General features: G+C 40.0%; 1 protein-coding gene across 2 annotated transcripts in view; it reads right to left on the reverse strand.

Moving 5' to 3' along the window:
- NUP133 (nucleoporin 133) overlaps positions 1 to 22,505 on the reverse strand; it is a 66,004-nt gene that overhangs the window by 7,537 nt on the left and 35,962 nt on the right. For both annotated transcript variants that reach the window (XM_075531779.1, XM_075531772.1), the window contains exons 17-24: positions 21,815 to 21,917; positions 20,836 to 21,087; positions 19,647 to 19,780; positions 14,476 to 14,634; positions 13,712 to 13,847; positions 8,093 to 8,211; positions 2,041 to 2,121; positions 138 to 202 (exon numbers count right to left, since the gene is read on the reverse strand). In XM_075531779.1, coding sequence (XP_075387894.1) covers positions 138 to 202; positions 2,041 to 2,121; positions 8,093 to 8,211; positions 13,712 to 13,847; positions 14,476 to 14,634; positions 19,647 to 19,780; positions 20,836 to 21,087; positions 21,815 to 21,917 — 1,049 coding nt within the window. The remainder of the gene's footprint in view (positions 1 to 137; positions 203 to 2,040; positions 2,122 to 8,092; positions 8,212 to 13,711; positions 13,848 to 14,475; positions 14,635 to 19,646; positions 19,781 to 20,835; positions 21,088 to 21,814; positions 21,918 to 22,505) is intronic.

A 22,505-nucleotide genomic window follows, 5' to 3' on the forward strand; every position in this document is an offset into this window, starting at 1 on the left:
TGAATACAACCATTAAAGTTCTGATCACGTATTTTGCATTGCAATTAGAAGGTGAAATGACAATTTAATACATTATATCTTTCTAGGAAGAGCCCCTTTCTAAAACCATGTATTTGATTCATTCGATGAGAACTTACTTATCTCTCTGAAGTGCTTTGCAAAGGATTTCCAGTTTTAGGTCATTTTTATTTACATCTTCCACCTTCAAAGCAAAAACACACAAAACAACAAAAATTATTAAAAATTCCAATATAAATTGAGTAGGTCACATAAAATGATAATTTAGCATAGAGTTGCTTTAACTTATAATTCCTAAAAATAACTCTTCTTCCTATAAGATCTTAGTACTACTTACATGAGTAAGCCATTAACAACTTTGCATGAATTAGTTTCAGATTACTCTGCATCATCTGACTTTATCAGGAACCTGGAAAGGGCTAAGACTTTTTAAAAGGTAATATAAGTCAACGCATTATATGTTTTTAAAATCTACCAAGCTACTTTAATATGCCAAGTAATAGAACAGCTGCTTCCATTACATGTAAACGGAATGCACCTTATTGCACTATGTAAAAATTGCAGTTGTTGTTGGGTGCCATGGAATTGCATCTGATCTATAGCGACTTCAGCCTCACAATCGTTATGCTTGAGCGCACTGATGCGCCACGGTCTCAGTTCATCTCGTGAGGGTCTTCCTTTTGGTGGTTGCAACTTTATCAAGCCAGATGTCTCTCTCTAGGGATTACTCTCGTGACAACACTTCCAAAGTCGGTGAGAGAAAGTCTCACAGTCCTGTCCTCGACACGGCACTCGGACGGATTTGTTTGTTCTTCTAGCAGTCCATACGCTGCTCGCTTCTTCACTCCTGCCACACGCACAGGCAGGCATCAGCCCTGCGCTCTTCCTTCCTTCCTTCCTTCCTTCCTTCCTTCCTTCCTTCCTTCCTCACTGCTCCGTTTTCCAGTGCATATGAGGAAGCTGAGAACAATGTGGCTTGGCTCATGTTTAACTTAGTCCTCAAAGTGACGATTTTGCATTGTAACACTTTAAAGAGGTCTTTTACAACAGATGCACTCAATTATATTACATTGGTATAAGATGCATTATAATACTGTATTAATATACATTAGTTACCAGTATATAAATTACTGTAGAACTACAGAATTTTCACAAGAAACAGCTTCTCTCACAGTAAACCCTACAAAAGATAAACTGATAAAGAAACATACCAGATTCAAGAACTCATAATCACTTAAGGAAAAAAAAACCCAACTTTGAAAAGCAGGGATTTTTCCTCATGCACCAAAAAACTCATCTATGGATATGTGAAAATTGTCAAGAAGGAACTCTCATGACAATGCTAACAGTTAAGCACTTGCTTCCTAGCCAGAGGTCATTAGTTTGAAGCCACCCAGAGGGGCCTCAGAAGCCAGGCCAGGGGATCTGCCTGTAAAGTCCCAGGCCTGCCAACCCCGCGGAGCACAGGAGTCTCTACGAATAGCTATTGGCTTGATGACAACCAGTGTGCTTTTCTTTGGGCTCACTGGATGTTTGAAGAGTTCAGGGTAGAAGAAGGACGTCTGACTGAATCTTGCAGCCGCCGAAAGGCCAGCGTGACGCTGTGCCACCGGCTTAAAGGAGCAGACGGGAAAAGCTTTTTTCCTTTTATGCATTTTCATAACTGGCAAGACAGAGCCCCCTTCACCTTTCTATATTTATTCCGCTCTAAAGGAAAATATCTAGGAGGAGATTTTTTTAAATTCATAGGAATATTCCATTTTTCTTTTTTCATTTGTTGGGATTTAAAACATCTATAATTCCATATGTCAATCACATCAAGCAGAGCTGTACAGTTGTTACCACAATCAGCTTCCAAACAATCTTTTCTACATGGACGTCTTGACATCGTCTTCCTTTCACCCCCCACTATGACTGTAACCATCCCCATCCAGCTTTCGTTAATCCCACTTCCCACAAACTGTCTGAAGCGCCTCATATACTGTGACAGTCAGCAGAGGTCATCTCAATGATGTTTCTTACCTCATCTATGTATTCCAGCAAGTCCAAAGCTTTCTTGAAATCATACTCATTGGCTCTTCTGTTTTCTTCACAGATATATAGCTATGATTTATGTATATAACATATAAGGCACAGAATTACTTTAAGTAATCACATGAGCAATACTATAAAAACTAGTGGAAAAAAATAAGCTAGCATAAAAAAAGTTAGCATATCTTTTTAAGTAAGCTGTGGGTATCTTTATAGTATGGTGTCATGTTTCTAAATTGTACTCCAAAAACATCAGGACTATATTCTTTAGAATATATACCGGTAGTTAAAACAGTTATTCATTTGCAAAATTTGGCATATACTTGTTTTCCCTTTTGGTGAGAGTATACACAGTAAGACCCATTCCCAAGCCCCTGTTTCTAGACATTAGGATTAGTGACATTGGTAACATGCTTCATTTTCTATCAACATTCTCACTATTTTCGTTATGGCTAGAACAGAGACCTTCTTTTAAAAAAGGCAAAACAAATTAAAAACTACGTAATACTCAAGGATAATGATATAGACAGGCATATGTACTTTGACAATAGCAGTAATTTTGTTTTTAGAACCAAAAAGTTAACAGATACAAGGAGACTTCAAAAACCGCAATCTAAAAATAGACACATAGACCGACAAGCAGGCTGACTAGATGTAGAAGGGACAGTGGATTTATATGCACAAATATATAGAGATCTGACAGAGAATATGTGGCGTAAATATATCAATGACTCTGGTGGAACATACAGAAAGCAAGGTTATGAAGACTTCTTACATATGACCAAACACCTTGAACGAGTAAGTCACTGGGCCAGGGCCTCACGAGTGTAGTCTTGGGGGAAATCGAGGTCAAGGGGATAACATAACCCACTAAGTCTACATCCCAGTCCAGCTGGTTAGAGGAAGAGGAGGAATTGGAAGCAGGAAACCCAGGGAGGAAGAAGTGGAATAAGGGATGGTCCTTTGAGGGACCTGCAATTGATAAGTCGAAACAGATGTGTAAGAATGCACACTCATGATCTGCTCTCTGAACCTTCACCTAATTCACAATACAAATAAAATAAGGGGCTGCTGGTCGTATGGTGGATTACTGTTGGGCTGTAATCCAGTTTAAAACCACCAGCCACTCAGGGGGGAGAGATCGAGGCTTTCAATTCCTGTGAGGATTTACAGGGTCAGAAATGGAGACAGGTCCGGGGTACTGGGAGTCAGACCCACTTGACGGCAGTGAGTTTTGATGACACACCAGCACACCTGAGAGATGCCATGAGTTTGGTTCCAAGGCGCCACAATAAAGTGAGTATTGCAATAAAGCAAGCAACATGGATTGTTTTGGGTTCCCCAGTGCATATAAAAGTTACGTTTACACTAAACTGTAGTCTACTCGGTGCAAAAGTTGGAAACAAAGCGGCAGGAAGAGTAGTTGGAAAATAAGGCCTTGGTGACAGAAATGAAGCTGGAAGTCTGCGAGAGCAACCACCTCAGCACAAATCCATTTTCAACAGCACAAATGGAGACTATACCCCCGGGCTTCTCCAGGAAGAACACACCGAAATCGCACTGACTGCGCCTGTGGGGAGGAATGACCTAGAAGCGACACATCAGCGGCTAAAACCAGACCAGGGGCCGACTGTGGGACAGACGGTCAACTGCTCATCTGTCGGTTCTGACTGAAGTTGGAGAAAATTAAAACAAGTGCACGAGCCATCAAACCTTGAGCATGCCACACCTGAATTTTGAGAACATTAAAAAAATAGATTTGATGCATTAAATACTACTGACAGAAGATGGGAGGACATCAAGAACATCACATGTGAAGAAAGCAAAAGGTCAATAAAAAAGAAAGAAAAAAAATGGCCAATGTAGATGTCAGAGGGCTTCCATGCTTGCTTTTAATTATAGAGTAGCTAAGGTACACAGAAAAAAGGATAACGTGAAAGAGCTGAAGACAACATTTCCGAGGGCAGCTCAGGAAGACAGAGTAAAATCTTGTAGTGAAATGAGCAAAGACCTGGTGTTAGGAATCAGAATGGAAGCACATGCTCAGCATATTTTAACGTGGGAGAACTCAAGAAAAAATGCAAGCATTCGGTTGCGATACTAAAAGATTCCACGGCCAAAAGACTGAACCATGCACGTAGCATCGGAAGACGGCGAGGATCTTCCCACAGAGCCACCGTGCCGAAAAGAACCAGTAAAATTCGACCGACCAAGAGGCACAGATGATTAAGAACCAATGGTACTGAAGGAAGATGCGCAAGCTGCACTGAAGGCCTTGGCCAACAATGAGGTTGTAGGGATTGATGGAAAAGCAAGTGAAATATTTCAGTAAGCTGATGAAGCCCTGGAAGCACTCGTGTCTATCGGACAACTGACTGGAAGAGATCCATAGCTGTAGCCAATCCAAGGAAAGGTGACCCAACAGAATGTGGAAATTATTGACCATGTAATTGGACATTAATATCGCATGTAATTGAAGTTTTGCTGAAGATCATTCAAAATTGGTTGGAGCAGTGCATTGACAGGGTTCTGGCTGGATTCAGAAGAGGGTGTAGAAAAAGAGATCACTGCTGATGTCACATGGATCCTGCTGAGAGCAGCAAATATCAGAAAGATGTTTACTTGTAGCTACTTTACAAAGGCATTCAACAGTGTGCACCATAACAAACTAGAGATAGCTTTGAGAAGAATAGAAAATTCCAGAAACATTTTATTGTGCTCATGCAGAACCTGTACATGGATCAAGAAACAGCTGTGTGAACAAAACAAGGGAATCTTGCACGGTTTAAAATCAGGACAGTGGTGGATCAGGGTTGCAGCCGTTCACCATACTTAACCAATCTGCATACTGAGCAAATGAGCAGAGAAGCTGGTTTATATGAAGAAGAACATGGCATCAGAATTGGAGGAAGGTTTATTAACAACCTGCCATATGCAGATGACACAAGCTTCTTGCTGAAAGTAAGGGCTTGAAGCCCTTGCTGGTGAAAATCATCAGTGTGGATGACAAGCCAATGTAAAGAGAACCAAAATCCTCACAACTAGACCAATAGGTGACATCAGGATCAACGGAGAAAAGGTTGAAGTTGTCAAGGATTTTGTCTTGCGTGGACTCACAATCCATGCCCATGGAAACAGCAGTCAACAGATCCAAAGACACATTGCACTGGGCCAATGTGCTGCACAAGACTCTTGAGAGTATTGATGACCTAGGCCATGGTACTTTCAATCACTTCATATACAGGTGAAGGTTGGACGTTGACTGAGGAAGACTGAAGAACAATCGATACATTTGAATTATGGTACTGGTGAAGAATATTCAAAGAACCACACACAGCTAAAAGAACAAACAGATCTGTCTTGGAAGAAGTACAGCCAGAATGCTCCGTACAGGCAAGGATGGCACATACTTTGGACACATTAACAGGAGAGACCAATCCTGTAAAAGACAAGAAGGATGAACACAGCAGCTGTAACAATGGACTCAAACATCAGAACAGTTGTGAGGTGGCATAGGACCATGCAGTACTTCATTCTGTTGTACACAGGGTTGCGATGAGTTAGAATCAATGCAACGGGGACCAAACAATAACAACAATTAAGTATGAATAGCATTATGAAAAAATTTGAAACACTGTGAGAACTCCTAAGATGTGACACAGAGGAAGGACATGAAGTGGACATGTTGTTGGAAAATGGCGCTGGTAACTCTTGCACAACACAGGGTTGCCACAAACTTCAATTCGTAAGAGACATGGATGTGCAAAGTTCAGTAAGGTGAAGAGCAATGAAACACAGCATGCCTGTACACAGCCTGTACAGTGCACATCGTCCTGCAAAGCAGCTACTAACAGTGGGTAATGGACCACATGAACACCTGTCTCCAAGTCTGAGACTAGAAAACCAGAAGGCATCCCACTATCCCTACTGACTGCTCTGAGAGAATGTGAGGAAAATGGAATAAAAGTCAACATCAGGAAGGTAAGAGCTTGTTGGACAGATACGGACAGTATCATCCATGAGATTATGGCCCTGAGTCATCCATCAGGTCTGAAACTGAACGCATGCCTATTTCCCAATTTTCGGCCAAACAACTGACATGTCTATTAGGGGACAATAACATCAGTGAGACATGCACATCTTAGAATAAGTGACCACGTGGACAATGGGGGTGACATTTACCCAGGGACAAAGTCTACAAAGGCTAGAAAAGGAGCAGGACTAGAGACGTGGGATGGGTGATGCTCCACTGAAGGGGTTGCAATGAATGACATGGGTTTGTGTATGAAATCACTGAATGATGATCTGCTCTGCACATTAAATTAAAAGGTTAAAAAAAGGAATTAAAAGTTAATTCAATTTCCCCAGACTTCTGAAGCCACTTCATTCAAGTCAGTATTTTTTTAGCATAGACTTTGAAGTAAAAAACCTATTATACATATAGACTCGCCATCTTGCTTTTGAAATGTGACCTTTTACATAGCTTTTAAAGTTGAAATTATGATAAATTATGCAGTTAGACTATACAGCTTACTTAAAAGACAAACAAAAATACGCTAACATGTTAACAATGGTTGTCCCAGGCTGGATATACTACAAGTGACTGTATTATTCAATTTTGTATTCTTCAAATTATCTCTCATTTTTATCAGAAAAACACCTGCTTTATTAAAAATAACTGCAGTATTACTATCTTCCTTTCTCAATCACAATTCATAATATGACAAACTTCATTTTAAAGGATTGAAGGCAACTGTTCAACAGCAAAAAAAATCTTCAAACCATTTTGGAAAAAAGGGCAACTACTTTTTCCAATGTCTGACAACAAACACATAAAAGCAAAACAAACAAAGCCAAAACCTCTTTATCAAGTGAAATGCCCCTTATCCCCTATGATGCTAACAACTCTGAAACTGGAATGTGTCGTAAAAGCGAGTTTATCACAGCAAAACTGCATGACATTTCCTTCTTAATCATATATACAACAAAGGTGATCCTTACAGTTAACAGTAGGCTGTACCAATAGTTAATAATCCTTATTAGCAATGATTAATTTAAAATGCTATATCAGGAGAGGAGGGAGCCTGGTGGCAAAGTGGCTCAGCGACTGTCTGCTAATCAAAAGGCCAGCAGCTAAATCCAGCAACTACTCCTCAGGAGAAAGAGCTGACAGTGTTTCCATGAAGGCCGACAGCCCTGGAAAGTGACCAGGCGGCCTTACTCTGGCCTACAGGGTTGCGTACACCAAACTAAAGCAAAGGCAACAAGTTTGAGATTTCGCTGTTTCTCTCTCGCAAGAGCTGTGTGTGTGTGTGTGTGTGTGTGTGTGTGTATGAAGGTGGATATCAGTGGAGGCACCTGTAAATTCAGTTTTACAATGTATTTTACTAATAATGGTTAGTGTGCTCAAGTTTTTAGAGAATTTCCTAAAAATATAACTAGTGTAAACTCAAAGCAATTTTGTAACACTGTCCTTGTATCTGAAATGGTTTTTTGAGGGGAAGAGAGTTGTAAAGCAAAGTTGTACATGAACGCAATACCAAAATGCTCTACACTACAGCTTATAATCTAGCTAAGCCTTTAGGAGTGAATGTGTTAGGTTACACAGGAAGAGTTAGAATCACACTATGTAAATCAATTATATTTTATTTATTTTTTACTGTAAATTAGAGTTCTTAGATCATTCTTATAGAAGAGAATGAAGAAGTAATATTCTGGGAATCAAGTGCCTTCCTGGTGCATTTATCTGACACCCCCACCACACAGACACCAGGCTGATCAAGTGCCTCAATGGAGCATTTATCTATACTACTACCACTACACCACACACACACACACACACACACACACACACACACACTCATCAATTGCCTTCTTTTAATGAGCTTCTGGCCCAAGCTTCCAGTAGTTTTTTCTAAGGGGAAGTAACCCTGAAGGTAGGGCCTAGAAAGACGTCTCCTCTTAGAAATTACATTACATGAACCCCAAAATACAAACATACTTTGAAACTAAGGAATGGTGCAAGATTTTGAAAAGTACGTACGCCAATGAGTTGTGGTGCAGTCAACACTGGCATTGCACTGAGATGCAGTTGTTTTTCTGTGAGTAGTTGCTCAGGTAGAGTATCCTGGTGTAGGAGAAAACGTTCCTGTTCAGCCATTTCTAGTATTCAGAATGAGAGGGAGAAGGAGACCATACATATGAATGAGAATAATATACATTCCACCTTTGGTCGGTTGTAAAAGAAAAATCTGAATTAAAAAAAAAGAAAGAAAATAAAATTTAAAATAAAGAAAAATCTGAGTTTAAAAAGAAAAAGGCAACCTCATCTCTATTCAATGAGCTTAGAATACTATTCTATTATTATTAATTCTTGATTATAACAGATTTATGGTTTGATCTAAATCATATTATCACAGCCACCAGAAATAGGAACAGAGAGAAAATATTTCCTATTGTCTAAAGAAGTTGTAGAAAAGATGTCCATTTCATGACCCTTGGTGTGGGATCTTTTAGTTCTACATATTGAGGTAAACAGAAAGTGCTTTCCTCAAACAGAGTTTACAGTACAGTTTCACTCACAAAAGAACAATGATTGGAAACACACGAGATTCCTCTAGTTCTTTAATGCTTCTTCCCCCGAACTATCATGACCCCATTTTTACCTTACAAATCCGGCTAGACTGTATCATGTATACTGGTACAGATAAGAGCTCTCGACTCACAGAAACCAGGACAGATAAACCCCTCAGGTACAGTAATGGGAGTAATGATACCATGAGGGTGCGGGAAGCTGGGGGAGAAGGGGAAGAAAGGGGAAACTAAAAACAAGGATTGTTGTACAACACAGCTGCCCTAAGGTGGACAACAGAAACTCAGGTGAAGGGAGACAGCAGACAGTGTAAGACATGAAAATAATAATAATTTATAATTTATCAAGAGTTCACGAGAGTGGGAGGGTTGGGGAGAGAGGGTAAAAAGAGAGGCTGATACCAAGGGCTCAAGGAGATTGAAAATGTTTGAAAACTATGATGGCAACATATGTACAAATATGCTTGATATATGGATTGTTGTATGAATTGTTATAAGAACTGTAAGAGACACCAATAAAATTATTTTTTAAAAAAAACAATGATTATTTTAAAAGCTACCATGACTATATCCTAGGAAAACCAAAAAGTGCAGTAACATACCCCAGCCATATTAACTAGCAGTGGTTAGCGCTGTAAAATGAGATCACCTTTCTATATCAAACACTGCCATCCGTGATCCAGACTGCAGCCCGTTAAGTGGCTATGCCCATCAGACTGGGCTACATTATGGGGACAGAGCGTTGCACACTAGTCTGCAGCCTCACCAACACAGACGTTAAAGCAAAATGCAATGATCAAAAGCGGAAACATCATTCCATATAACCGCAGTTTTGTGAAACCTAATGTTTTATTATTCATGCACATTTCTGCACCTCAAAAAGACTGGGATAGCACACACAAAGCCTTAACCCAGCGGTTCTCAGCCTCCCTCACGCCGCGACCCTTCAATACAGCTCCTCATGTGGGCTGACCCCCAACCATAACATTATTCTCACTGCTACTTCATCACTGTCATTTCGCTACTGTTATGAATTGGGCGACCCCTGTGAAAGGGTCGTTTGACCTCCAAAGGGGTCGCGACCCACAGGTTGAGAACCACTGCCTTAAACAGTAGCAACCTCTGGGATAGGATGGTAAAATGATCATTTACTTTTCTGTTGCATTTTTTCCCCTATAATTTGAAAACTCCCCAGAAGATTATTTATAGAACACACACAAATAGGTTTGTTTTTTTTTAAATTTACTTTAACAATTTATTGGGGCTCATACAATTCTTTTCACAGTTCATACATATACATACATCAATTGTATAAAGCACATCTGTACAGTCTTTGCCCTAATAATCTTTTTCTCTTTTCTTCTTTTACATTTTATTAGGGACTCATACAACTCTTACCACAATCCATACATATACATACATCAATTGTATAAAGCACATCCATACATTCCCTGCCCCAATCATTCTCAAGGCATTTGCTCTCCACTTAAGCCCCTTGCATCAGGTCCTCTTTTTTTTTCCCCCTCCCTCCCCATTCCCCCCTCCCTCATGTGCCCTTGGTAATTTATACATCGTTATTTTTTCATATCTTGCCCTATCCGGAGTCTCCCTTCCCCCCTTCTCTGCTGTCCCTCTCCCAGGGAAGAGGTCACATGTGGATCCTTGTAATCACTTCCCCCTTTCCAACCCACTCACCCTCCACTCTCCCAGCATCGTCCCTCACACCCTTGGTCCTGAAGGTATCATCCACCCTGGATTCCCTGTACCTCCAACCCTCATATGCACCAGTGTACAGCCTCTGTCCTATCCAGCCCTGCAAGGTAGAATTCGGATCATGGTAGTTGGGGGGAGGAAGCATCCAGGATCTGGGGGAAAGCTGTGTTCTTCATCGATACTACCTCACACCCTAATTATCCCATCTCCTCTCCTAAACCCCTCTATGAGGGGATCTCCATTGGTCGACACTTGGGCCTTGGGTCTCCACTCTGCACTTCCCCCTTCATTTAATATGATATATATATACATATATATACATACATATATACAGATACACATATATACACATACATACACACACTTATATCTTTTTTTTTTTGCATGATGCCTTATACCTGGTCCCTTGGGCACCTCGTGATCGCACTGGCCGATGTGCTTCTTCCATGTGGGCTTATTTGCTTCTGAGTTAGATGGCTGCTTGTTCACCTTCAAGCCTTTAAGACCCCAGACACTATCTCTTTTGATAGCCGGGCACCATCAGCTTTCTTCACCACATTTGCTTATGCACCCATTTGTCTTCAGCGATCCTATCATGGAGGTGTGCAGTCAATGATATGATTTTTTGTTCTTTGATGCCTGGTAACTGATCCCTTTGGGACCACTCGATCACACAGGCTGGTGTGTTCTTCCATGTGGACTTTGTTGCTTCTGAGCTAGATGGCCGCTTGTTTATCTTCAAGCCTTTAAGACCCCAGTCACTACCTCTTTTGATAGCCGGGCACCATCCGCTTTCTTCACCACATTTACTTGTTCACCCACTTTGGCTCCAGCCATTGTGTCGGGAGAGTGAGCATCATAGAGTTCCAATTTAATAAAAGAAGGTATTCATGCATTGAGGGAGTGTTTGAGTAGAGGCCCAAGGTCCTTCCGCCACCTTAATACTTGACCTATAAATATAGACACATAGATCTATTTCCCCATCCTCCTATATATATTTGCATGTACATGTCTTTGTCTAGACCTCCATGAATGCCCTTTGACTCCTAGCTCTTTCCTCCATCTCCCTTGACTTTCCTCCTGCCCTACTACCATGCTTCATCGCCACCTGGGCTAGAGTATACCTCTTCTCTAAGCAACCTTACCCTTGATCATTTCCCACCAGGCCTGCCACTCCCCCTTCTCTACCATTTGGGGTCCCATGTTTTTCCCTTGTCCCTGGGTTTGTTAACACCACTTCCTTACCCCCCCTACCCCCCCATCCCCACAAATAGGTTTAAAAAAAGAACAAAAATAAAACCATTAACAGTACCTACACTGGAATAATAAAAATTTCATAACAGAAATTTTAAAACCTCCTTGTCATTGAGTCAATTCTGACTCATAGCGATCTGAAAATATCCTCATTATATTAGCAAAGCACAAGATAAGATCCAGTCAATGCCAAGCAAACACAAGAATTCCAAACATTATCTGGAGAGAAAAGTGCATTTAACAATAACATGATAAAAATATGGCTTCTCTTAGATTGTCAGGCAATCCTACACAATATATAAGCACTACCAATGACTAAATATGAGATTGAAGGACGATGTTCCTCAACAGCAACACATAATTTGAAAGATAAACCTTAAAATGCTAATACCTCTGCTTTAGTGAGTACTACATGGACACCTTTCCAGGGAGCACACATTAGTGCAAATCCTTGGAACTACTTTTATATAAATTTAACTTATAATAAAGCCATTTTATTCAGGAGAAACTAAGGATCAAGAGGATAAATCAACAATACAAGATCACAAAGCTACTAAGTTCTAGAGAAAAGATTTCAAAAGCCCTATCTGTAATCTGTCCAGATTCTTCTTAGGAAAATGAAAAATGACTGTAGTAGAGTCTGAACTTAAAACTCAGAAGGCTGGATTCGTTGTGACTAAGCCATACAACGAAAAATCTGTTTCTGCACACATTTCATCCCTGACCACATACCGGAGATCTCCCTGTGATTTTATTTTGAAATATTTTGTACCAATAGAAAAACTTTAACAAACGCAATGTACCCTCAGTCTATAGTCACCTGTCATTAACATTTTGCCACTTTTAGTTTCCCTTATTATCTGCATCTCTATCTCTATATGTTCCCCCACCCCAATTACATCAAAGTCAGGACTGTATTTCACTTCTAAATATTCTAGTCTGCATCTCCTAAGAATGGATGGCTATAGTATCAATATCAGATTCTTAAGAAACAATATAAAGTAGTATCATCTAATATTAAATATGTTCAAACTTTTCCAGTTTTATTTGGAAATCAAGACTTTCACAATGCATAACTTTTTGAGCTCTTATCATATATAAGAGGGCAGGACCTGCCCCACTTTTTGTCTTTCAGGTCCCTTAAATTTTGGATCGTCGTAGTCAATTACACTGTAATATTATCAGGATATACCTCGTTGTTTCTTTGTAATTAGATTTAGGTCGACTATTTTGGCAAGAATACCACATAGGTGATACTGTAAAAGGCCACATTACATCACATCAGAAAGTACACAATGTGAGCTTGTCTCCTTGCGGTGTCAGATCTGGGTATTTGAGACGTCATCTGGGCACTGAGATTCTGAAAACAAGGGAGTAGCTTGTTCCTCAACAGTTCAAAAATGTCGGCACTTCCTGTGGCTGCAAAGGGTGATTTCTTGTCTATACGCTTCCTACATTTATTAGTGGCATTTTTGGATATTACTTTGGATTTATGGTTTTTAAATACATATATAAATGATCACCCTTTACCATCGTTCTTTTTGAGGTTCACATTAGCCCCCCATCTGGCCCGTGGGAGCTGTTCAAGGCTCTTGTATCAGGCTGGCATCTCCATCAACCTTGCTTTTACACCCAACAGGGCTCTACAACCATCTTTTCCACAAGCCCTCATCTCTTTTGATTGGAAAATGGTTTTGGGAAACAGAATATGGGAGTAGGTCTTCACCAATTATGGGGCTCTCATTTCTTTCAGGTCCTTTCCGTGCATTCCATTCACTAGTACCACTTCAGTTACGTCGAGATTAATATGTCAATAACATACCTACAGCAAAGTTACTAAATAAAGGTCAGGAGTTCTCTGCAGCTCCTGCTGTCTTTGGAATATGTGTAACTAAGGAGACATAACCAGGATACACCATTCAAAATGACTGGATTTGTCATATTTAAAATAAAATGTACCTTCCCATAAAAACAAAACAAAAAACTCAAGTATGTAACTACTTTTATATGGACATAGAATTTTTTTAAAAACCACTCCTCTTATGATACCATTAAATGACAGCACGACAACATGCATCTTTTCCTGTTCAAATTATTGTTTTACCTTCAATTTTCTCTTGCAACGTATCCTCTGCGAAGTCTGAAGCCAATGCAGCTAATTTACTCAAGCCAAGAAGGGTTTTTTTCTTTGCAAAATAACGAGTTTCCATATTTGCCAAACCTAGAAGGGTTGAATGAGCCTACCACAAACAAAATATGAAAATTGAGATAAGATTCTGTACTAATTAAAGTTGAACTAAAGATTAATAAGTATATCTCAAACCAGTCCTCCTGCACTAAGCTCTATCAATGAAAAACATCAATCCAATAGCATTCCAAAAACCTGTTAATGTTGTAAGATGATGGTAATAAAATAAATCGCAAACATCCAGCTAATTATTAGGAAAAGAGACATGACATTTGCTCTCTAATAATTTATAAATTCATGTTAACTTTCTGACAAACACACTTTAAAATTGATGTGAAAAAATTCATGTGTATGCTGTTTTTATTTATCCACAATATGATCATTTTTCATTGAAAGAAAATATTCACCATTAAAAAAGTCAATGACTGTTACTTAAACATTAGCAAGCCACTTTTAGCTTATTTTACTGTTATAGTAGTCACATCAGAATGGACTATAAATGATATATTAGAAGGAATGACAATATCATAAATAGAATAATTTTTTTTTCTAGTTACATGAGTGAGTGGAAGGTAGAGACATTTTAAATAACATTTAACATTAGTAAAATAAGTAAGAATGAATCAATATAAAATTAAAAGTGGCACAAAGCTATTCCATATAGCTTTATTAATCTTTACCTTTTCTAATTCTTGGATATTAATTTCATGTAACCACCTAAGATGTTCATGAGCTTGTAAAAAATTCGCCAACTGTCCATGCTGAGAAATGGGTGGAGATAACAGTTTGCCTCGCTTTCCTTTCTCCAGGTACCAACGGAAGAGAAAGTCTGAAAAATCCTGCATAAAACACAGGCAATAATTTATTAATATTTAAAGATATGGATATACTTCTGATAATCAAATACTAATATCTTCCAAAGGTCTTACAGTCCAAAATAAAAAGCTTGCTTTACATACTAATTTCCTATGTTACAAGATTTAATTAGGAAGTAAACACCAAGACCCAATTCAGCCACCTCGTTTGACAAACGATTAAATTCAGATTCAAAAGATTGAGCTTGCTCAAGACCACTGAATACTATGGTAACTACCAGCCACATGTAGCTGTTCAAACTTCAAGGAACTAAAGTGCAAAGTCACCTTAGGCAAATTTCAACAGCCAATGTGGGCAGTGGCCACCACATGGACAGCACAGGCTTCAAACACGGCCATTACCACAGGAAGGGAGAGTCAGTGATGCGACAACATCTTCCAAATTCTCAGGTGAGAATTCTGAATTAGATAGTAAACTGGAATATCCGAACAAAACAAAACAAAAAACTCACTCACAGTGACCCTACAGGACTGGATAGAGCTGCCCCTGTGGGTGTCCGAGGCTGAACTGTTCAATGGAATAGAAAGTATTTCTCCTGAGGAGCAAATAGTAGTTTCACACTGCCAACCTTGTGGTTGACAGTACAACTCATAACCACTACTCCAAAGCCCAGTCAATCCCCCCCCATGTCGTCTATGAGTGCTGGCTGGGTGCAGGAGGCTGGGCTGCGAAGCCACAGTCAAAGGACCTGCAGCTTACAGAGATTTTTCCACTCAAGGTGGAAATCCTACACCTCACGTCAGTCTCTTTTTCTAATACTTTTGAAACCAAGTAAAACCAAAATAACAAAATTGCACCATGTCCTGGCCCACCCATTTCTGATCGGGCTGAATGAGCTGCCTCTTACTTTTTCTATCTTCACATAAAAAGAAGAGGCGACTCTCCTAGAAGGAAAACAAACCAACTTTCATCTTACGGCTCATCTTTACATACACTACGCCCAAAATGTAACTTAACAGCAAAGAATATTAGTAAAAGAAATACAAGCAGCAGGAAAACATTACGAATAAGCAAGATGGAAACGTGAGCAGGAGAGGCAGCAAGCAGGAGAGTGTTGAGCTGAGCCGAAGGAGCAGAGCCTGATGGGGCAAAGGAAGCTGTCTCGTCCCGCTGCTCTGGCAGGGGTTCCGACAGTGACGTTGACAAAGAGCTAACGGGGAAAGCGCACGTTGCTCCAGAAAACCCTGTAAGAAGCCACAGACCAGGGAATCTCCAGGGCCCTGTCGACCTCTAAGAAAGAAGCACAGCAGCAGAGATGCTATGCTTCAGACTGGAAAATGAGGTACAGCAGTGTTCAGGACTTCAAAAGGAAAAGTCCGAATTGATATTAGAGAATATTGGATGAACCAGGAAGATGAGATGCAACCAAGAAAAAAACACTTATTTCTTTACACCTTGAGCAGTGGAGCCAGTTGAAGGACCGGCTTTTTATATTGATGACACAGTAAGAAAACTGTAAAACCAAACCATATCCATCCGGCAATGGTTCTAGTCATTTTAACCTGTCGCTTTACATTGGCTTTTATTTTCTGTTGTTTTCCAAGCTCTTGTATATTTGGCTTGCAGAACAATTTGTAAGATGAATACCTTTTTTGTAAAAAACGTGCAGTATTAAACAAGTCAGCTTTATTAAGGAGGATTGTTTATGCCCAATAAGCATAAAGTCAACCAAGATAATTAAAAAAAAGAGCAAAAGAAGCAAACTCAGGCATGATCACTTTAGGGTCAGTGTAAAAGGACTTTTCGACAGCTGCTAAGTATGGTAGAGGAACGTGTTTAAAGACAGAGACCAAGCACACATAGAAAATGCCACAAGCGAGCTCCGACGGCCATCAAGTCGATTCTGACTCACAGCGATCCTATGGACAGAGTGTAACTGTGCCTTGGGGTTTCCGAGCCTGCCATTTTTATGAGACTAGACAGCCTCATCTTGCTCTCTCAACAGATAGCTAGGGTCTAGTTTTTTTAAAAAGCATGATCTGTACAAAAGTGTTTAGCAATAATAGTTTAAAATACTAGGTAAATCATGTCCAACAACCAGCCACGGCCACTGCTCAAATAACACCATTTACAGTATAGAAATCATAAAAAAGAGATCAGATTTACTTCTTAGGTAAGCGACTGGAGGAGCCTTTTAGACTGTAGCCCCGAGCCACCCTTCAGGTGTGAAAATAAACTCACCCACGTGGTTCCGCTTTCGGGCAAACAGCTAGGCCTATGTGGGGAACAGTAACAATAGGGAGGCATCTATTACTTAGAACAATCAACGACTTGGAATCAAAAGGGCAGCCTTACACTCAGGAACCGGTTCAGAAGGGTTAGGAACGGAGGAGGAATGGAAATAAGAAACCAGAAAGAAGTAGGATGGCAATGACAGGAAACAAAATGTGTCAGACCTGCTGAATGGAAAACTGGTCTGCTCTGTAAACCTTCCTTCCCTCAATTTACAATAAAGGCTTTGTCTTAAACTATAGAATGTTTTATGGTGTGGACAAATGATGTGACATAGTAAAAATGAAAAAAAAAATGTAACTGACAACATCTTTGTAGCAATATTGAGTAAAAATACTGAAAGAATACACAAGGTGCTCTGGCAGTACAATGGTGAATTACTTGGTGGTCACTCACACCTACGGCTGTTTCTCAGGAGAAAACACCTGGAAGTCTGCTTTTGTAAAGAGTACAGCCTAGGAAACCATGTGATAAGGGGTAGTCCTACTCTGTGCTACCATTCTTGATGAGCTAGAAGTGATGTGATAGTACTTACACAGCAACAGAAAAAATTACACAAAAATCAAATAAGTAAATGAGTTTAATGGCCAACTTAAAATGACCTTTATGGGAAAAAAATTACCTTTATGATACCACCATGTGAAACTTTTAAAAAACAAGAACCAAAGTAAAGACCCTTCTGTGGATAGAAATCAGATCTCTCTAAACATAGTGCTTGCATCTTACATTTTTATGTATTTTCTGTTCAAACCTTTAGAATTTTACCAATATCTGTACACCTAAGAACTGTAATTATATCGTGGAAAATATAAGAACGTAAATGAATATTTTAACATACTTTCAAGTCAAGCCTTTCAGCCACATTAAGCCACACATAAGCCAAAATAAGCACGCCCACTGTCATCGAGTCAATTACCACTCATAGAAATCCTCTGCACGACTATAAGGGAGACTGTAAGGGAGCAGACTGTCTCATCTTTCTCCCTTGGAGCAGCCGGCAGATTTGAAGTACTGACCTTCAAGTAGGCAGCTCAATACTTAATCCGCAGTTACCAGGGCTCCTTAACATTTGTATATAATGAATTGCTTTTCAATTTTACAAAAGTATAAATTATTATCTTCTTAAAAAGATTTCAACTAAGACAAAATGGGTGCATAAGCAAATGTGGTGAAGAAAGCTGCAGGAGCCCGCCTATCAAAAGATATAGCATCTGGGCTCTTAAAGGCTTGAAGATAAACAAGCTCAGAAGCAACAAAGCCCACATGGAAGGAGCACACCCACCTGTGTGATCATGAGGTATCGATGGGACAGGTATCAGGCATCAAAGACCCAAAACAAAATAAACAAACAAAAAGCATATCAAGAGGGAATGAGGGGGAGGGTAGAGTGGAGACCCAAAGCCCATCAGTAGTCAATTGGACCCCTCTTGTCACAAGGAAGAGAAGAGCCAGTCAGGGTGCAGTATAGCACTAAAGAAACACACAGCCTTCCTCTAGTTCTTTAATGCTTCCTCCCCTCCACTACCATGACCCCATTTCTATTTTACAAATCTGGCCAGACCAGAACATGTTTATTGGTACAGATAAGAGTTCACAACACAGGGAATCCAGAAAAGATAAAACCCCTCAGGCCAATAAAGGGAACAGCGATACTAGTAGGATAAGGGTGGGGGTGGGGGTAATAAAGAAGAACCGATCACAATGATTGACGTATGGCCCCCATCCCAGGGGGACGGGCAGCAGAGAAGTGGGTAAAATGAGACATCAGTCAGTGTAAGACATGGAAAAAAAAAAAGAACTTACAAATTATCGAGGGAGTATGGGGAAGGGAAAAGGTAAAAATGAGAAGCTGATGCCAGGGGCTCAAGTAGAAAGAAAATGTTTTGAAAAAGATGATGGCAGCCAATGTACAAACATGCTTGACAAAATGGATCCATGTATGGATTGTGATAAGAGTTCTACGAGCCCCCAATAAAATTACATATAGATATAAAAAGAAAATGATAACATATGTACAGATAGGTGTGTTTGATAAAATGGATACATGTATGGATTGGGATAAGAGCTGTAACAGTCCCCAATTAAAAAAATGTTTCAGCTACAAAAAGATTGCATTAGGCTCTTGTAACAGATTGAATGAAGTGTTTTAAATTCTAAATTCTTCGACCTTTGAGCCCTAGTGGCATAGAAGGTTAAGTGTTGGCCTGCTATCCTCAGTTCAAAGGCCGAGAAAGGCTTTCTATTCCCATACAGTCTCAGAAATCACAGGGCCAATTCTATTCTGTTCTATAGGGATACCATGAGTCAGAGTTGACTCAGTGGCAAAGAGTTTTTGCTTGTTTGTTTGATACTTATAGATATAATCCTATTTGGGAATAAGGCTGTCTTTGTTATTACTGTGACCATATTGGTGTAGGGTGTACCTTAAACCACTACCTTTAAGATATAAACGTGGGGATGAGACACAGAGACAGCACAGAAGGGGAAGAGAGCTGCTCTGCTATGTGAAGATGGCTAAGGAACCCAAGACCAGAAGCTGAAAAGAAAAAAGACAGACCTCCCCATGGGTGACAGAGCTTTTACCTACAGCTGGTGCTCTGAATTTCACTGCGAGATAATAAATGTGTGTGTTACCACTTATGGTATTTCTATGACAGCAGCACTAAGAAGTCCAAACCCAAACCCAGTTTGAAATGCTGACCCTTCCACAGGACTCGTTACCCAAAGGCTCAGTGTTTGTTACCTGATCAGCAAACTGGGCCATGTAACGCTGCAGTCTACTTTGGTTGTTGGTTTGCTCACACATTTGCACCAAGATATCAAAGTCACAATATTTCTCTGCTAACGAAGCCGCCCACTGGTGCTGGCCTAACGTAACTAGGAAAATGAAAACAGATGTGAAAAAAAAAAATACTGTCAGCCACAACTGATCCCTGCAATGCAAAACAGGTAAAGCTGGGTCTTTATTCATATTATACATTAAAAGTAAATAAGGGAATAGAAACCTTTTAATTTACTAGTTTTGTAAGTCACACGAACTCATTCAAGATAAATATTCGGTTCCTTATTTTATCAATATCAAAGTGCTACCTAGTTCCTTCAGGTAGTAGCAAAATGACTTACTTTGCCTAGTCTTCAGCTTAAGCATAATTGGTCCTTTATGGAACCATGTATTTTACTTGTGCCTCCCTAACAGCACGTGTCACCAGACTCCAATTTGTAGTCGAGTTATTCACATAGGTCTGGTTTGGGACAGTCTCCACATGCTAGTTTATTAACTTTTAAATCACCTTCAGTATGTTCTATGATGGTCTATCTAAAACAAGGGCCATGGTACATGGACCCAAACAAAGGCTGAGTACGTGAACACAGCTGGACTCTCTCGATGCCACTGAGTTGATGCTGACCCACAATGACCCGACAGGACAGAGTAGAACCTGCCCCTGTGAGTTTCCGAGACTGGAACTCTTTATGGGAGTAGAGAGCCCTGCCTTTCTCCCTCAGAGTGGCTGGTGGCTTTGAACTGCTGACCTTATGGTTAGTGGCCCAACACATAACCACTACGCCACCAGAGCTTCCTAAGCAAACTCAAAAGGTTGTATATATTTACTTTGTCTTAAGTCCTTGGTAACAATTTGACTTCTTAATCCATCTGTAAATTCAAAGGCCTACTCGTTCTTGTTACAGTCGATCCCACAGTTGGCGACCCTATGTGCATCAGAGTACAATTGTACAACACTGGCTTTTTGGTAGTGAATCACCAGACCATTCTTCCCAGTGCCTCTGGGTCAACCTCCAGTTCTTAATCTCTCAGTTAGCAGACATGTGCAATTCCAATTCCTCAAAGACTTGTCAAAAACAAAAAACCAACCCAGCGTCTGTCTAGTTGATTCCAACTCTCAGCTAGACCTAAGTAAACATCATGCACTTACGGAAAGGAGATATGAGATCTGATCTCTTCTGCAGATACTCCATTTCCAGGGTGTTGTATCTTTCTTGATCTTTGGATTTGTCCACAGACTTGAGCTGAGCAGCATAACCATCTAAGAAGCAATCCGTTAGTGCCACCAGCTGTTCTGTGAGGATATTCCGGAGATTGCTGTCTGCCTGAGGGTAGACCATCTTCAGGACAATCCCATGTTGGCGTACTATTGCTGTTCGAATACCACTGGGCCCACTTGTTGCTGTAAAACCACACAAAGGAAATTAACGGTCGAAATGGCTTGAGGAAAGAGTACCTAAAAATGATGCCACTTCAGCACTGCTTGAAAAATAAGTCAAATAGGTGTTAAATTGACTTATGTCCTGCTCACACCTGATTTTCTCTATGAAGATGCTAATTCCCAGGTATTCTCAATCTTTCTTCCTTCTAATTTTCTTTCACATTACTCTATATCCATTTCCATGTATTAAATCAACATAAAAGATAGTCACTATCTTCGGGGTAAGAATCTACTTTTATGCATAATTGTTTGCACCTAATAGGTGCACACTGAGTACACATCAAATAAATATAGAGATCTATACAGGATTACAAGGGAATAAAGTAATTTTGACAAGAGTTCTCTTTTTGGAGATGGCACATGTTATTTTTCTTTCTTTAAAATCATTTTATTAGGGGTTCATACAACTCTTATCACAATCCATACATACATCAATAGTGTAAAGGACATTTGTACGTTCATTGCCCTCATCATTCTCAAAACATTTGCTCTCCACGTCAGCCCCTGGCATCAGTTACTCATTTTCCCCCTCTCTCCCCGCTCCCCCGCCACATGTTATTTCTCATCTCATTTAGAAACGTTCAATAAATGAGTAATACAAGTGTCTAAAAATGATGAATTCTTAGAAACCTGTTTAATGTAATTGTAAATAAATCAGTATCTATGAGTTCAAGGCTGGCCAGCTCACCTGTCCATGGAACATGCTCCGGCTCTTTTTCCAGAGGGTCTTCTAATCTTTTATACAGGGAGCTTCTATTGTGACGATAGTGACTAGCAGCCTGCAGCATATCCTTGAGGGGAACGTTTTAAACTGTTATCACACTTAGAAGGGATGGACCACATTTCTGAAGACAATTTGAAACAGCAAAGTCTGTTCATATAGGAAAATGCTCAGCAGAGGTCTGCAAGATTCCTTTCAAGTTCTTTCTGTATTTAAAATCTGTTTTGCTAATAACTTCATTTCAGTTGTGGGAAGCTTCTATGAGTTGGGGAACCCATCAGGGTTCCAAAAGTGCAACAGGGAAGCACTGGGCGACGAGTGGAAATGCGGATGGTGTACCCACCCCGCAGCTCTGCGGGAAAACATCTGGGACTGTAGTCAAGAAAACCCCGTGTCTACTCTAGCCTACGGAGTCCGAACCAGCTAGATGGTACCCAACAACATTACTCATACTACTCACCAAACCAATAGTATGCACAGCAAGCTTTTAAATCATGAAAATATAGACTATTTAGGCACTTATGGTAATATTAACATTCCTCTCCAAATAAAAGGTTTCTTTTACCACATAGAAACTTAGGATTATGGACAGTCATTTATGCATAAGGCAAACACTGAAACCATTTAAGTGCTTGATGAAATGTCTGATGTATTTCTA

The sequence above is a fragment of the Tenrec ecaudatus genome, chromosome 1 (genome assembly GCF_050624435.1).
Source record: "Tenrec ecaudatus isolate mTenEca1 chromosome 1, mTenEca1.hap1, whole genome shotgun sequence".
NCBI classification, from domain to species: domain Eukaryota; kingdom Metazoa; phylum Chordata; class Mammalia; order Afrosoricida; family Tenrecidae; genus Tenrec; species Tenrec ecaudatus.